At 44.2% G+C, this 17,844-nt stretch overlaps 1 protein-coding gene across 1 annotated transcript in view; it reads left to right on the forward strand.

Moving 5' to 3' along the window:
* Nucleotides 1–17,844, forward strand: part of SLC13A3 (solute carrier family 13 member 3) — an 81,248-nt gene that overhangs the window by 39,418 nt on the left and 23,986 nt on the right. The window contains exons 6-9 of the mRNA XM_068263875.1: nt 5,584–5,709; nt 7,186–7,281; nt 11,648–11,752; nt 15,367–15,464. Coding sequence (XP_068119976.1) covers nt 5,584–5,709; nt 7,186–7,281; nt 11,648–11,752; nt 15,367–15,464 — 425 coding nt within the window. The remainder of the gene's footprint in view (nt 1–5,583; nt 5,710–7,185; nt 7,282–11,647; nt 11,753–15,366; nt 15,465–17,844) is intronic.

Consider the following 17,844-nt stretch of genomic DNA (forward strand, 5'->3'; position numbering starts at 1 on the left):
AAACCTAAAATTGGGTGAAATGTAGAGGAAAGTGGTTTGTCTGCCATCTTGTATTTTTATCTCCCAAAGTACATCCAGCATTACCCACTTCAACCTGTTTCTTTGCTCATTCAGATGCTCATTGTTGGTTCCAGCCAGGTCCCTCAGCCAGTAGCATTGGCCACCATCATGGAAGGTGTGCTGCCTATAGTCGAGAGAACAGTTTATGCTTGGTTACTGAATATAAATTCCATACTTAAAGAGCTAAACCACAGAGTAGAGCATTTTTCTTCCTGAGCACAGATGGAATACACTGTAGAGAGTGACAGCCTTTTATGTTGCATTTTCAAGAAACCTCTTATCATCTTTGCTGCAAGTTGTTGGCAACAAAAGTGAGTGCAACCCAGAGCAGATCTTAAAAAGTTGGAACTTCCCCAACTTTTCTGGCTGGGCTGAATCGTAGTCATAAAAATGAACATTATGCCCAGGCTGCTGTACCTGTTTCAGACTCTCCCAGTACCAACCCCAGGGTATTTCTTGCAGCAAGCACAATCTACTTTTAATAAGTGTATCTGGAAAAGAAAACCCAGAATTAAGAGAGATAACATGTATAGGCCCAAGCAGAATGGAGGTCTGGCAGTTAACATATTATTGCTATGTGGCAGCTCTTACCAGGGCAGTGGACTGGGTTAGACATAATGGCTTTAAGCAATGGACAGGTATATAACAAGACATTGCCACATACAGTAGTTTACAAAAGTATTCGGCCCCCTTGAAGTTTTCCACATTTTGTCACATTACTGCCACAAACCTGAATCAATTTTATTGGAATTCAACATGAAAGACCAATACAAAGTGGTGTACACGTGAGAAGTGGAACGAAAATCATACATGATTCCAAACATTTAAAATAAATAAATAACTGCAAAGTGGGGTGTGCGTAATTATTCAGCCCCCTGAGTCAATACTTTGTAGAACCACCTTTTGCTGCAATAACAGCTGCCAGTCTTTTAGGGTATGTCTCTACCAGCTTTTGCACATCTAGAGACTGAAATCCTTGCCCATTCTTCTTTGCAAAACAGCTCCAGCTCAGTCAGATTAGATGGACAGCGTTTGTGAACAGCAGTTTTCAGATCTTGCCACAGATTCTCGATTGGATTTAGATCTGGACCTTGACTGGGCCATTCCATTGTTGCCCTGGCTTTATGTTTAGGGTAGTTGTCCTGCTGGAAGGTGAGCTTCCGCCCCAGTCTCAAGTCTTTTGCAGACTCCAAGAGGTTTTCTTCCAAGATTGCCCTGTATTTGGCTCCATCCATCTTCCCATCAACTCTGACCAGCTTCCCTGTCCCTTTTGAAGAGAAGCACCCCCAGAGCATGATGCTGCCACCACCATATTTGACAGTGGGGATGGTGTGTTCAGAGTGATGTGCAGTGTTAGTTTTCCACCACACATAGTGTTTTGCATTTTGGCCAAAAAGTTCCATTTTGGTCTCATCTGACCAGAGCACCTTCTTCCACATGTTTGCTGTGTCCCCCACATGGCTTGCGGCAAACGGGACTTCTTATGCTTTTCTGTTAACAATGGCTTTCTTCTTGCCACTCTTTCATAAAGGCCAACTTTGTGCAGTGCACGACTAATAGTTGTCCTATGGACAGATTCCCCCACCTGAGCTGTAGATCTCTGCAAGTATAACATATGTGCTTATAGGTAGCAAATTACACGCATTTTCATAAGAAAAGATGGTGGCAAAACCAATTACTAACATACGGATATATTTCGTACATATAACAGTGTTCTATAACTTTAAAGTTCAAGCTGTGAATCTACACTAAGTTTGTAGTTATAATGTGCCTGGATATATGGTTCATGTACCGTTAGAACATCTAAAGGTTTTGGATGGTGGAGAATACAGCAACTAAATGACATATTAACTTTACCTGTGGAATAAGTTGGATCCGGTAGTAGTTAAGGTGAAGGGTAAAGTTGTCTTACTGGAACGCATTTATGTGGAGTATGCTTCAGCACCAACCCTGACTGTCTTAGCCACGGGTGTGCTGTTTCTAAGTGGGCCTGCCAAGCCAGAGGGAGGGATGGGGGGGGGGGGGGGGAGGTTAATTGAACGGGAGTTGGTTCCCCATGTGAGATTGTTGGCTTTCTCTAGTTTAGTTTATGTTTGTGTTTGTGTTTGTTTTTTTTTGTGTGTGGCTCAAGGGCTATGTTTGGATGTTATAAGTTGCCTGTTGGGGAAAGAAGTTTTCCCAGTCTATTGTTAAGTGATCTGAGGTTTTTCCCGGGAAATGACGTCTGAGGAATAGGTATTCCATGTGGAGGTTGAAATTCACTAGATTTTTTAATTGGATAAGGGATGGGATTTGGTCACTCTTCCATGACGTCAGGAGTAGTTGTCGAGCTGCATTAATTATGTGGGTGCTCCTAGTCCTATGTTGTGTCTGGAAGTTGTCTAAGCCAATTAGGAACAGCCCTAAGAGTGGGTTTTTGTTTACCTGGGTCTTTACAATGTAAGATATGACTTGGAATATTAGAGCCCAGAATGGCTGGACTTTGGGGCAAAGCCATAGAATATGTAGGAGAGAGCCCTCTTGATCACAGGTTCTCCAACATAGTGGGGATGAAGAAGGGGAATATCTGGCAATTATTTTAGGAGTGAGGTACCAGTTATAAATGTTTTTTTTTGTCGTTTCCACATGTGTAATACATCTTGTGTGTTTCTTTTGTTCTAATAACGCTGTTTGCAGTACTTTAGTATTTAGAGGGATTTTAAGGGCTGTTTCCCAGAGTGTTGTAAAATTTGCCAGGGGATCCAAAGAATTGCCATTGATGAGTTTGTACCAGAATGATATGTTGCCTATTGAGGATTTGGTGGGTATTGAAGGAAAGAGTGCTTCCCATATTTCAGTAGGCAGGCTAATAAGTTTTATGGGTTTCGTTTTGTGAAGGTGGGAAATTTGGAGGTAGGTGTATAGGTGTTGATTATTTAGTTTGTATTTCCATTTAAGGAAGTCGAAGGAGGCTAAGGTAGATTGATGAATTAGATTGTTTACTAGCTCAATCCCGGCTTCCATCCAGTTCCTCAAGTTGATCTGGGGGATAAGAGATTTTAGTTGACTGCATTTCTGATCAGTGCTCTCCTTCTTCGGCCTGTGAGTTTAGGTGGATGGCTTTGTCTTGGTAGGTTTACAGTGGTGCCATACTACTTCCATTTCTGAATGATCGCTTGAACAGTGCTCCATGGGATGTTCAAGGCTTTGGAAATCTTTTTGTAGCCTAAGCCTGCTTTAAATTTCTCAATAACTTTATATCCCTGACCTGTCTGGTGTGTTCTTTGGACTTCATGGTGTTGTTGCTCCCAATATTCTCTTAGACAACCTCTAAGGCCATCACGGAGCAGCTGTATTTGTACTGACATTAGATTACACACAGGTGCACTCTATTTAGTCATCAGCACTCATCAGGCAATGTCTATGGGCAACTGACTGCACTCTGGCCAAAGGGGGCTGAATAATTATGTACACCCCACTTTGCAGTTATTTTTTTATTAAAAAAAAATTTGGAATCATGTATGATTTTCGTTCCACTTCTCACGTGTACACCACTTTGTATTGGTCTATCACGTGGAATTCCAATAAAATTGATTCATGTTTGTGGCAGTAATATGACAAAATGTAGGAAACTTCAAGGGGGCGGAATACTTTTGCAAACCACTATATAGCTTGAGCAGCCTGTTGTGGAGGGCGAACTCCACCTCCTTATCGTGGAAGCTCCCACTCTTGTGCATCCGAACCTTACAGGAATTTGCTAAACTACAAAGACTCAGGAAAGTCTCTCCATGGCCGTCGCCATGGCTACCTCTCATCCGGACCTCCCTCTGCAAAGTGGAGCGTATGCACACTGGGACTGGAGAGAGCTCAAACATCTAAATCTAACCGATATTGTGGTTTGGGATACTTGGTGTCACTGTCAGATCTTAGACGAGTGCAGGGGAAGCTGGGTTTGGACTGGTAGGGCTACTCCCAAATATAACACATGCTAAGGCATCTAGAAGTAAAGCCATCTCAGGTATGACCAAAAGCTGAGCTTGAAGACCTTCACAAGATTAGTCTCCAAATACAGTGCAACCCGTGAAACGCGTTGCACTGTATTTGGAGACCAATCTTGTGAATAAATAATTTTTGCATTATTTACAGCTGGATTTAGCCTGGTCATTTCCATTGGGGGAAGTGGATCCACCCTTTCCCCCATTTTTAGACGGTTTTTAACCAATTTTATTCTGTTTTGGCGCCTCTATTTATCTTGTTTGGTCGTAATGGAAGATGTAACCCATACTGCATTGAATAGAACGGAAGGTTTCCACAAGACATGGCCGTTATGGAGCATGTTCAGGGAGTCGGAAGACTTTAATAAGGTCCTTGAGGCGATTGGAGAAAACTGGCAATGGTGATGTGGTGGGATTGGACAGGGGTAACCTGGAGTTGACTATGGTGGATCTTCAAATCCTATTAACATGCCAGACAGTGGAGGGGGGGAGGGGAGGGGGAGAGATGACATTTTCCGCCTGACTCGGTCATGCAACTATCATCCCGATCAATGAGATGCAAATTTTTCTGAATTCAAATTCTCCATTTTTTATGCAAATATATGCAACATGAATAAGGACCAATGAATTTAAACACAGGTTTAAACTGATTGGTCCATTTTCAAGCTGCATATATTTGCATAAGATTTTGCATAAATTTGCATCAACTCAGAACAATTTGCATATCTGTGATCACCCCTGCAACGGTTCTATAACAGTACATAAGTGCCTAAAGGTGGTTGAGTCATAAGTCCGACTGAGTATTTGTTAATTGTTCTTTTGTGAATCCATACTATTTGATTAGATATGTATATGATATAAGCAAATGTCAGAATGAATGTACTTTACTGTTATATTTCCGATAAAGTCATAATTTGCTTGTCTATGAAGAGCTGCGCCTCCAGATATTGGAACATTTTGGTTCCACATACGGTCTGCCTTCTGGATGCAAATCTGTTTGCTTGTTTCTTACAAAAATACCTTCAATAAATAGTATTAAAAAAAATAGTGAAGAATATCAAAGTCCCGCCCAAAGTGTCAATATTTTGTGCACTGCCATTATTCTCCAGCAATGCTGTAACTCTTTTGGGCATGGAGGTCACTAAAGCGTCAAAAGTGTCACTGGAATCCTCTTCCCCTTCCTCCATGATGAAGCTGGTGGATGTTAGAGACCTTGCGCTCCTCCACCTTCTGTATGAGGATGCCTCACAGGTGCTCAATAGGGTTCAGGTCTGGAGACATGCTTAGCCAGTCCAGCCCCTTTACCTTCAGTTTCTTTAGCAAGGCAGTGGTGGTCTTGGAGCTGTGTTTGGCGCTATCACGATGGACTCGCTCAATAATCATATTTGCAAAAGACAACCTGTGGGTATGATGCTGAGCATGTGCTCTCAACCTCTCGACCATGGCCTGTCCTGAGTCGAATGTGTCCTATTAAACCGCTGTATGGTCTTGGCCACTGTGCTGCATCTCAGTTTCAGGGTGTTTTTTATAATTTTTTTTTCTTGTGCAGTTTCTTCCCAGGTTGTGACGTTGTGAACTTTGGCTCCTGGTTTGTCTTCGCCTTCCCTCTGATGATTTTATTCCTTATCATTGGTTGGCTCTGGATCTCACTGTTTCATGGAGTGATTAGCTTCAGGTATGGCATGTCCTGACATCCTGTAAGTGGAGTCTGGTTGTATAGTAAATAATGAACTTGTGTTTATGGACCTCCATCAGCCATAACCAATAGCGGTCTACTCACCCAGCTGTAGTAGATACCGCATTTTTCACCTTATAAGACGCACCACCCCAAAGTGGGGGAAAAAGTCCCTGCGAGTTTTGGATCGATTGCAAAAAAATTTACAGATGCGCACGCGTTTCAGTGTTTGCAACGCGAAAATGCATAAAAAAGGGGCTTTTTTGGTGCGTCTTATAAGGTGAAAAATATGGTAAGTCAGTACTGAGCTGGCCAAGCCATGGGCTGCTTTATCAAGCCGTGCCATAAAAACTGGGGCAGACGTGGGACGGTTTCCAGTCGCATTTTGATTGGGGCTTACCAACCATCCAAAAATATACGGACCGTTCATAAACATGAACCGCATTTTGCACTGTCCTTTGAAGAGGAAAAAAACATTATCCATAAAGAGCTCAGTGAAGTTATCCCTCTATAATCAGCACAAATGAAAATTCCACCCTGTCTGGTTAGTGCTGCATTTGTTCCCATTTAAAGCACAGAAAAATCTCTTCTACTGTACCTCTTTTAGTTTTCAAGATATTAAAGATTTCAGTTTCACCTTAGCCACAAACAGGCACAAGTACGACACTAACCAACCAATCTGCTTTCATGCCCGTGTGGTGTGAAAAATAATTGGTATTAACCTCAAAGCTAAAGTAGCCCCCGCAGACATCCTGTGCCCGCGCATGCACTCACTGATGCTCTGGCCCTGCCTCCGGTTTGCTTCTGGAATTTCAGACTTTAAAGTCTGAAAACCACTGCGCCTGCGTTGCCGTGTCCTCGCTCCCGCTGATGTCAACCAGAAGCGTACTGCGCAGCCCCAGTATGGTCTGTGCCTGTGCAGTACGCTCCTGGTGACCTCAGCAGGAGTGAGGACACGGCAACACAGGCGCAGTGGTTTTCAGACTTTAAAGTCTGCATCAGTGAGTCAGTGAGTCAGCATCAGTGAGTGGCTGCGCGGGCACAGGATGTCTGCGGGGGACCATTAGAAGCCCCAGGTAAGTTCAACTCATTTTCTCTCGACCCCCAACAGTATTCCTTTAATGATTCCAGCACAAAAGGGCACAGATGTGGCACTAACCATGTATTTGTGCTGATGGGGGGAGGGGAGAGAGTGATCCCATAAAGTCTCATCACTCTAGGGTACCTGTCAGGGGGTTAGGGAGTGGAGTGGGGTTAGCCTGCTCCCCCACATGTATACAGCATGTTCTCCAGGGATCGAGAACTTTTCATTCCCTTTTCCATGGAAACAGAATCAGCAGGTTTGCGTCCCGGGATTTGTTTAGCAGACACATGGGGTTACCGAAACCACCACTGCTGTGAGGCTTTGAATAAACTACACTTCTCCTTTAATTCATTTTTTTTGAAACAAAAATGTTTTCTGTGTCGTCACATCAGGTGTAAAAACAAGAAAAAGTCAGAGGTGCGATTGGATGCAGAGGCAAAAGCCAGAGAAGTAATATCGGAGGACTACAGAAAGCTGGGCCCCACCATGTGAGTAACAGTCCAACCCCCAGCAAAACCCTACAACTTCTACTTCCTGGATGCCTTATAGATGCTGAAATCAAATCAAAGATAGGCATTACTAAGGTTCATTCAGGCATTGCCAAGGCAAGGGGAACGGGGCATGGAAGGGGATGGGGTAGGGGTACAATGGCTAAGCAGTCTGAACATATTTAGGTTTACAGTTTCTTTATGCTCCTCTGTCTCTGACATGCTGTGACATAGTGTGCAGTGATTGTCACTGTGGATTCCTCCTCTGTCTGTGGCATGCTGTGACATAGTGTGCAGGATTATCACTGTAGATTCCTCCTCTCGGTCTCTGACATGCAGTGACATAGTGTGCAGGATTATCACTGTAGATTCCTCCTCTCAGTCTCTGACATGCTGTGACATAGTGTGCAGTGATTGTCACTGTGGATTCCTCCTCTGTCTGTGACATGCTGTGACATAGGCCTCGATTCATAAAGCATTCCCGCATTCGGAAATGCTGAAAACTGCTCATTTTACCGACCACACAGCAAAATCTGTATTCATAAAGGCTTTTTCCGCATGAAAAGCCGACATTCGCGAGCAGAGTGATCAATCACCGCCTTGCGCGGTGATTATCATAGCAAAAGTAACAAATGTCAATTCATAAAGATTAGAGGTAGCGGTATGCGGACGGGTATTACCGCTACCTCTGATGTGGCGAGAAGCGTGCGGAATACAGTGCAGTGAATGGGACAGACCTCCCAAGCAGCTGCAGAGAGAACACCGCACGGAGGGATTCCGCCTGCTTCTCCTGTTTCCGCATGTCTCCCGACAGCCTAACGCCTGCCTACAGCGGAATATCTCCGCACGCCTGTCACAAGTAGCAAAATTTTTATGAATTACCACCCTGAAGGCGGAAATACCGACAGCGGTGTTTCCCCGCTCGACGTTACCTTCCCGACAGCACTTTTATGAATCGAGGCCATAGTGTGCAGGATTATCACTGTAGATTCCTCCTCTCAGTCTCTGACATGCAGTGACATAGTGTGCAGGATTATCACTGTAGATTCCTCCTCTCAGTCTCTGACATGCTGTGACATAGGGCTCGATTCACAAAGCGGTGCTAACCCAGTTAGAGACTTTAGGCGTGATAACCATTGCACCACGCTGGTGAAAAGCCAGTTTAGGCGTGATAAGTTTAGGTGTGATAAGTTTAGGTGTGATAAGTTTAGGCATGCTAAGTTTAGATAAGTGTAGATAGCGTGCAAAGTCCCGCACGCAAAGCAGCACCATTAAACTCTATGCGAAGTGCACCAGACTTTGCTAGCGCAAAACTTTTGATCAGCTGTGCACTGCGGTGCTAACGCAGTTGGCGCTTAAACTTATCATGCCTAAACTTATCACACCTAAACTTATCACACCTAAACTTATCATGCCTAAACTTATCACACCTAAACTTATCACACCTAAACTTATCATGCCTAAACTGAGTTTAGGCGTGATAAAGGGCTTTTCACCAGCGTGCTAACTGTTAGCACTGCTTTGTGAATCAGGCCCATAGTGTGCAGTGATTGTCACTGTGGATTCCTCCTCTGTCTGTGACATGCTGTGACATAGTGTGCAGGATTATCACTGTAGATTCCTCCTCTCAGTCTCTGACATGCTGTGACATATTGTGCAGTGAGGGTCCGTTTCCACTATCGCGAATCTGCATGTGTTTCCTGCATGCAGATTCGCACAGCCAATACAAGTGGATAGGCCTGTTTCCACTTGTCAGTTTTCCTGAGCGTTTTTCTGTGCAGGATTTTTCTGCACGGCAGAGCCCTCAGAATTCGTCTGCGTGTGGAATGCCTGCGAATCGCCGCTAATGTATTTAACAGGGAAATTGCATGCGGCTTTGGTATGCGAATTTTCATGCGAATTCGAATGCGAAATCGCATGGAAATCAATGGAAAAGCACACCGGCACTGCCAGGGTTAAATTCGCATACAGCGTCATCCATGCGAATTTGCATGAAAATTCGCATACAACCGCATGCGAAATTCACATCCGCATGTGAATTTTTACCGCGGAGATTCGCACTGCACAAGTGGAAGCGGGCCCTGATTGTCACTGTAGATTCCTCCTCTCAGTCTTTGACATGCAGTGACATAGTGTGCAGTGATTGTCACTGTGGATTCCTCCTCTGTCTGTGGCATGCTGTGACATAGTGTGCAGGATTATCACCGTGGATTCCTCCTCTGTCTGTGGCATGCTGTGACATAGTGTGCAGTGATTGTCACTGTGGATTCCTCCTCTTGTCTGTGGCATGCTGTGATGTAGTGTGCAGTGATTGTCACTGTGGATTGCTCCTCTCAGTCTCGTGCATGCTGTAACACAGTGTGCAGTGATTATCACTGTGGATTCCTCCCCTCAGTCTGTGGCATGCTGTGACATAGGGGTGACAATAGCTGTGCTAATTCATTGCACGGCCGCGCTATGCTTCCCACATGGTTTACCGCGCATAAAACTTTATACGTGCTATAACAAACATTTGTGTGAGTGCATGTGGCACAACTCACGCAAAAGTACACGTTGCGTCGCATGAACACGCATAAACGTATGTTATAGCACACGTAAAGTTTTATAGCATAGCTATGAGTTGCTCATAGCAACCGTGCTATGAGTTAGCACGGCTTTGTGAATCAACTCCATAGTGTGCAGCGATTGTCATTGTGGATTCTTCCTCTGTCTGTGGCATTCTGTGATGCAGTGTGCAGTGATTGTCACTGTGGATTCCCCCTTTGTCTGTGGCATGCTGTGACATAGTGTGCAGTGATTATCAATGTGGATTCCTTCTCTGTCTGTGGCATGCTGTGACGTAGTGTGAAGCGATTGTCACTGAGGACGCCTCCTCTCAGTCTGTGGTATACTGTGATTTAGCGTGCAATGATTGTTGTCACAGTGGATTCCTCTTCTCCCAGTAAGATGTATATTTTTATCTCATTCTCTAAGAAATTGATGGAACTATTTCCACACATTCTCACATTAAAGTAAGTGTCCCTGGTTGCATTACTCTGTGCTGCTGATCTCATTAGTCAGGAAATACATGAAAGCAGGAAGCATTGCAGCTCCAGAGCAGTAATAATCTACACTAATCAGTCAGTAACCATGGTGTGTTAAACCTGGGTACACACATCCAATTTTGATTGGCCAATCATTGTCCAGTTTTACCACCTGCATGTTGTGTGAGGGCCACCAGATTTTAAAACTAAGATCAGGTTGTGTTGGTAAACTCTCACACTACATGGAGATGGCAAAATTATGCAATCAAAGTTCAAAAGAGAGGAGGTTAGGGCTGGCTGGGAGTAGAGTAGTCATGCTCAGAGCTCCATCATGTTAGACAGGAGCCTGGGAAAAGGGATTAGGGCTGGCTAGGAGTAGAGTAGTCATGCTCAGAGGAATATCATATGCAGGAGCCTGGGAGACGGAACTAGGACTGGTTGGGAGTAGAGTAGTCATGCACAGAGTAATGTGTCATGCTGGAGCCTGGAAGAGGAGATTTGGGATGGCTGGGAGAGGAGGAGTCATTCTCAGAGGAATATCATGTCAAACAAGAGCCTAGGAGAGGGGATTAGGGCTGGCATGAAGGGGAGGAGTCATGCTCAGGGAAATATGATGTCAGGCAGGAGCCTGGGAAAGGGGATTAGGGCTGTACGGGAGTAGAGTAGTCATGCTCAGAAGAATATCATGTCATCAGGAGCCTGGAAGAAGGGATCGGGGCTGGCCGGAAGGGGAGGAGTCAAGTTCAGAGGAATATCATGCCAGAAAGGAGCCAGGGAGAGGGTATAAGGGCTGGCAGGAAGTAGAGTAGTCATGCTCAAAATAATTATTTAGTCATGCAGGAGCCTAGAAAAGGGAATAAGGTTTGGCTGTGGGAGTAGAGGAGCCTGGGAGAAGGGATTGGGACTGGCTGGAAGTAGAGTAGTCCTGCTCAGAGGAATATCATGTCAGATAGGAGCCTGGGAGAGGTTATTGGGACTGGCTGGGTGGGAGTAGAGTAGTCATGCCCAGAGGACTGTCATATCAGGCAGGAGACTGGGAGAGGGGATTAGTGCTATCTGGGAGTAGAGTAGTCATGGAATATCATATCATATCAGAAAGAAGCCTGAAAGAAGGGAATAGGGCTGGCAGGAAGTGGAGCAGTCATGCTTAGAGGAATATCATGTCAGAAAGCAGCCTGGAAGGAGGGAGAAGCAGTGCTGAATTAGTCAGTATTAGCCCTGCTATCTGCTCTGTGTTATTGCGTGGCGCAATAACACGGCTCTGACAGAACATGTTATACCTTGACATGCTACATGTGTTGTTAGGAAGATTTGTTCAGCTTCTCATGCGTTTGCCTCATTAGTTTTGCAGAGAAAGCCGTTTTCTTCTTCTTCTGCCTCTTCGCCATTCTTCTGTTCACAAGGGACCCCAAGTTCATCCCTGGATGGGCCTCATTGTTCAGCCCTGGGTAAGAAATCTGTGTGTCTTATCAGTTATCACCTGCCTGTGCTTATTGCTGCTAGATCCAGCCACGCCTCCTACTAAAAGGAGAACCTTCTGCCACCCTGAAAATCACCAGCTGCAGATCCTTTACATACTCAGTGTAAAAACTTATCACAGAAGCTAGTGCAGTATGCAGGATGAGGATCCCCCGCTTCACTTGGTATGTCCAACATTCTGACAGCAGCGGTAATAATAAGTATTTGTCCGGAGTAGAGATCAGATTAAGAGTAGGATCCTTCTTCCTGCCATCAGCTGTGCTGATCATTGAGGAGCTGCCTCTGCCTATACAAGGGGCACCTATACCTGGCTACCTAACTACTTATACTGAGGGATCTTTATTGTTTGTGTTGCACCACTGTTATAATAGCTATAGTATCCTCACAAGTTTGCCTCAGGCAGCAAAAAATCTAGAACTAGCTATATAAATACAGTACATCATAATGATGTAGTAGGACATTAGACTAGGATTATGTTAGCGTTAGAGTGTGAGCTGAGCTCCTCTGAGGACAGTCAGTGACATGACTATGTACTCTGTAAAGTGCTGCGGAAGATGTCCGTGCTGTACAAATACATAATAATAATATGGTAGGACATTAGACTATGACTATGGTAGGATTAGATTGTGAGCTCCTCTGAGGACAGTCAGTGACATGACTATGCACTCTGTAAAGTGCTGCGGAAGATGTCAGTGATATATAAATACAGTATATAATAATAATATGGTAGGACATTAGGCTATGACTATGGTAGGATTAGATTGTGAGCGCGTCTGAGAATAGTCAGTGACTATGTATCTGTAAATACGTTTGAGTGGGTATGTGGAGCAAGTATATTGCTCTATGTGGTTCTTGGCTTAGCACTGTGTGATTAGGGTGGGATCACTTTCACAGGGCTGACAATCCTATTTTGGGGTGGGAGATTGGAAAGGGCAGCCCCCAGCCCTCCACCTTCAGCCCTCAGCCCTCATCCCTCACCTCTCCACCCTCAGCCCTCTGTCAGTCACGGGCAGTAGCAGCACGATCACTGTGAAGAATGTTAATCTGCTTCTGGTTAATGCTCAGTAATGCAATAATGTCATTAATTCTCCATGTCTTGACAGAAAGCCGGCTTCCTCATAAAAACTGTGAAACTTTTCCGCAGAGAAATATTGGCATAGTGACATGCAGAAGCTTCATGTAGTCCATCTTACATAGTTACATAGTTATTTGGGTTGAAAAAAGACATCCGTCCATAGAGTTCAACCAGAAAATAAAATCCAACACTAGCCTGCACCTTCACATATCCCTGTTAATCCAGAGGAAGGCGAAAAAACCCTTACAAGGCATGGTCCAATTAGCCCCAAAAGGGAAAAAATTCCTTCCCGACTCCCTATGGCAATCAGATAAAATCCCTGGATCAAAATCACTGGGCATTACCTAGTAATTATAGTCATGGATGTCTTTCAACACAAGGAAAGCATCTAAGCCTCCTTTAAATACAGATATGGAATTTGCCATAACTACTTCCTGTTGCAATGCATTCCGCATCTTAATCACTCTTACTGTAAAGAACTCTTTCCTAAATAAATGGCTAAAGCGTTTTCCTCCATGCGCAGATCATGTCCTCTAGTTCTTTGTGAAGGCCTAGGGACAAAAAGTTTATCTGCCAAGCTTTTATATTGCCCTCTGATGTATTTATACATGTCAATTAGATCCCCTCTAAGGCGTCTTTTCTCTAGACTAAATCAACCCAGTTTAACTAACCTTTCTTGGTAAGTAAGACCTTTCATCCCTCGTATCAATTTTGTTGCTCGTCTCTGCACCTGCTCTAAAACTGCAATATCTTTTTTGTAATGTGGTGCCCAGAACTGAATTCCATATTCCAGATGTGGCCTTACTAGAGAGTTAAACAGGGGCAATATTATGCTAGCATCTCGAGTTTTTATTTCCCTTTTAATGCATCCCAAAATTGTATTCGCTTTAGCTGCAGCTGCTTGGCATTGAATACGATTATTTGAATTGTTGTCGATGAGTACTCCTAAATCCTTCTCCAAGTTTGATGTCCCCATCTGTATCCCGTTTATTTTGTATGGTGCTAGACCATTGGTACGACCAAAATGCATGACTTTACATTTTTCAACATTGAATTTCATCTGCCATTTATGTGCCCATATAGCCATCCTATCCAGATCCTGCTGCAATATGTCCCTATCTTCCTGAGCGTTGATGATGCTGCACAATTTTGAATCATCTGCAAAAATAGCAACATTGCTTTCAACTGCATCTACTAGCTCATAAATAAATACATTGAAGAGCACTGGATCCAGTACAGACCCCTGTGGGACCCCACTGCTAACAGCCACCCATTTTGAGTACGATCCATTGACCACAACTTTTTGTTTTCTGTCCATTAGCCAGTTCCCTATCCATGCACACAGACTCTTCCCCAGTCCTTGCATCCTCAACTTTTGCACCAGACTTTTGTGGGGAACAGTGTTGAAGGCCTTTGCATAGTCCAAGTATATCACATCTCCAGCATTCCCAATATCGACATTAGCGTTCATTACCTCATAAAAGCTGAGCATGTTAGTCAAACAGGACCTGTCTTTAGTAAACCCATGTTGAATGATGCTGAGGAATAAGATCTTGATGGAAGTCGTATAATTCTAGGCACAGCCAGTGAACATTTATTTATGCACACGTTTTTGGCTTGATAATGGGCAGGTTAGGGTTAGTGGCCGATGTCTGTCATCAATGCAAGAAGGATTCATGCATTCAAGGAACTCTGTTTCTGCTGAAGCCCTCAGGGTACCTCGTCACTGCAGGAGTCTTATCAATGTTTGCTGGCTGTGCTAAGAATTATACGACTTCCTTTGTGATGGACTAGGAATTTCCTGGATGCCACTATGGTCTCTTTGTCTGAAGAAAAGTTTGACATGCTTGTTAGAGGAAGAAGAGTGGCGGTGTATCTGTAAATCTGTGAGTGGATCCTGCCTTGTGCTCGGGCAGTTTCTGACTGTGTGCACCTGTTTGGAATAGTGGGAGTGCGTCCAGTGTCCCTAGTGTCCTATGACTTCTCCATGCTGCACCTGTTTGGAATAGTGGGAGTGCGTCCAGTGTCCCTAGTTTCCTATGACTTCTCCATGCTGCACCTGTTTGGAATAGTGGGAGTGTTTCCAGTGTCCCTAGTGTCCTATGACTTCTCCATGCTGCACCTGTTTGGAATAGTGGGAGTGTTTCCAGTGTCCCTAGTGTCCTATGACTTCTTCATGCTGCACCTGTTTGGAATAGAGGGAGTGCGTCCAGTGTCCCTAGTGTCCTATGACTTCTCCATGCTGCACCTGTTTGGAATAGTGGGAGTGCGTCCAGTGTCCCTAGTGTCCTATGACTTCTTCACGCTGCACCTGTTTGGAATAGAGGGAGTGCGTCCAGTGTCCCTAGTGTCCTATGACTTCTCCATGCTGCACCTGTTTGGAATAGAGAGAGTGCGTCCAGTGTCCCTAGTGTCCTATGACTTCTCCATGCTGCACCTGTTTGGAATAGTGGGAGTGTTTCCAGTGTCCCTAGTGTCTTATGACTTCTTCATACTTCTGTGTGGCAGGTTTACCTCTGATGCAGTCACTGGAATCACCATTTCCATCATACTCTTCTTCTTCCCCTCAGAGAGGCCTTCCCTGTCATGGTGGTTTGATCTGAAAGGTAAAGTATAACTTGGCTGTTCATTTATTTTACAGTAATAATAATATGAGCACATGTATGACCAGAGCCAAACCACTCATTAGGCAAACGTGCGTTCCTAAATGCCGGCCACTGCTGTGAAGTATTGCGACCATCATACTTCACTAGCGCAGCCGCTACTATGTTAACATAGTTACTATATTACATAGTAACATACATAGTACAGAGTAACATACATAGTAACATTCATAGTACATAGTAACATACATAGTTTACAGTAACATACTACAGTTGCATACATAGTATACCGTTACATACATAGTATACAGTAACATACATAGTATACAGTAGCATACTTAGTACACAGTAACATACTGTACATAGTAACATACATACAGGGACAGATCTAGGGGGGGGGGGCAGCGGGTCTCTTGCACCAGGCGCAGTTTGTTGAATTCTTAAAAAGGCGCCAAAACTGGATAGGGAAAGGCAGTTTAGGTGCCAAAACCTGACCTTTAGGCACCAAAACTGGATGGGGAATGGCAGTTTAGGCGCCAAAACCTGACCTTGCCCCATGTGCAATTTGGTCTAGATCCGTCCCTGCATACATAGTAACATACATAGTACATAGTAACATACATAGGAACATACATAGTACATAGTACATAGTAACATACATAGTGCATAGTAACATGCATAGTAACATGCATAGTAACATGCATAGTAACATGCATAGTAACATGCATAGTAACATGCATAGTAACATGCATAGTAACATGCATAGTAACATACATAGTAACATACATAGTACACAGTAACGTACATAGTACACAGTAACTGTTAATTAACATAGTAGTGGCCGCATTAGTGAAGTATTACGGTCGCGATACTTCACAGCACCGACCGGTATTTAAAACCACTGTGGCTTTTTGGATGTAGCTCCTACGTCCATAAATGCATGCTGGATGTAGGAGCTACGTCCATGAAAAAAAACCTGTTTCCGCGGCCGATCGCACGTTTTCCCGCAGGGGTACTAGTCACCGCCTGTTCGACCGGAGATCAATGAAAGCGAGCACAGTTCCATTTATTGATGTAAGTCCCTGTGTCAATGAACCCCAGCATCAATAAGATTCCTGCGTCATTGTGATGTCGGAAGTAACACATCCACGCAATACTTCCTGTTTAGCGTACTAATTGTACGTAATAGAAAGTAATGCACGAGGACATCTTGTGGCCAAATAGTAAAATTACACTTACATACATTTATTTTGCCAAACAGTCCTACACATGAGTTAAAATGAATTCCTTACTTTCCACACTCCCAAAAATACCCAAATAAAACTTTGAATAAAAAAAAAATTACAATTAACAAAAAAGACATAAATAGATACCTTAGGGTTTGAAATGCATGTCAAAAGGGCATATTACTAATATTTTCTAAAATTGTGGGCTTGTAAAAAGTGATGGACGCAAAACTAAAAAAACGCAAACACATGAAAAACACAAGTGCATGAAAACAGAAACACATGAAGACACAAATGCATGAAAATGCAAACACATGAAAAACACAAGTGCACGAAAAATGCAAACGCATGAAAAATGAAAACGCATGCAAAATGCAAATGCATGGAATGCAATCGCATGAAAAACACAAATGCATGAAAAACACAAACGCATGCAATTCTTCTGCAATTTTGTTTCCATTTGCGATTCTGGGAGCTTGTGTAGTAGTTATCCCAGCATGCAATATGCCCGCCCTGGGGCAGAGTGGGGTTCCTCCAGTCCCCTGTAGTCCGCAAGCTCCCTCTGTGTCCTCCTTGGCCACTCCGTTTTCTCACTGTCATGCGTGACCGTGGCTGCGTGCCTCCGTGCTCATGTTCCTGCGGCTGGCAGCATTCTGTGCCTGTGCTGAGTTAAAGCTTGTAACTGCACAGTCACAGAATGCTCTGCAACCAAGAAGGCATGCGGCCATGCAAGCGCAGTAGTCCCTGACTAAGCCAGGACAGGGGAGGAATGGACAGAGGATGGGACCGGATGCACACCAAAGGAGCCCACACACTAGAGGGGGCTGAAGGAAGCCTCAGGTAAGCATGAATCCATGTGTCCACCTTGTGCCTGAAGAGGATGGTGAGGGGTCCTCAGGTGAGTATGAATCCATGTGCCCCCCTCGTGCCTGCAGGGGAGGGTGACCCCAGTTAGATTACCGTCCGGCCCATGTCAGAGTTCTCCCGGTGGTCTGTGCTCGGTGACGGGGCACTCACTGATAAGGAATTACAGCCATAGAACACTTTCCTGACAGAAAATGGCGTCTGAGGGCAGGATAGAGATAAAAGGGGTCAATAATTCATAAATTTGAGCTCTGGCATACTTCAATGCATGTGTCATTGAGCAGAGACAGTGA

This window comes from Hyperolius riggenbachi, chromosome 12 (assembly GCF_040937935.1).
Source record: "Hyperolius riggenbachi isolate aHypRig1 chromosome 12, aHypRig1.pri, whole genome shotgun sequence".
NCBI lineage: Eukaryota > Metazoa > Chordata > Amphibia > Anura > Hyperoliidae > Hyperolius > Hyperolius riggenbachi.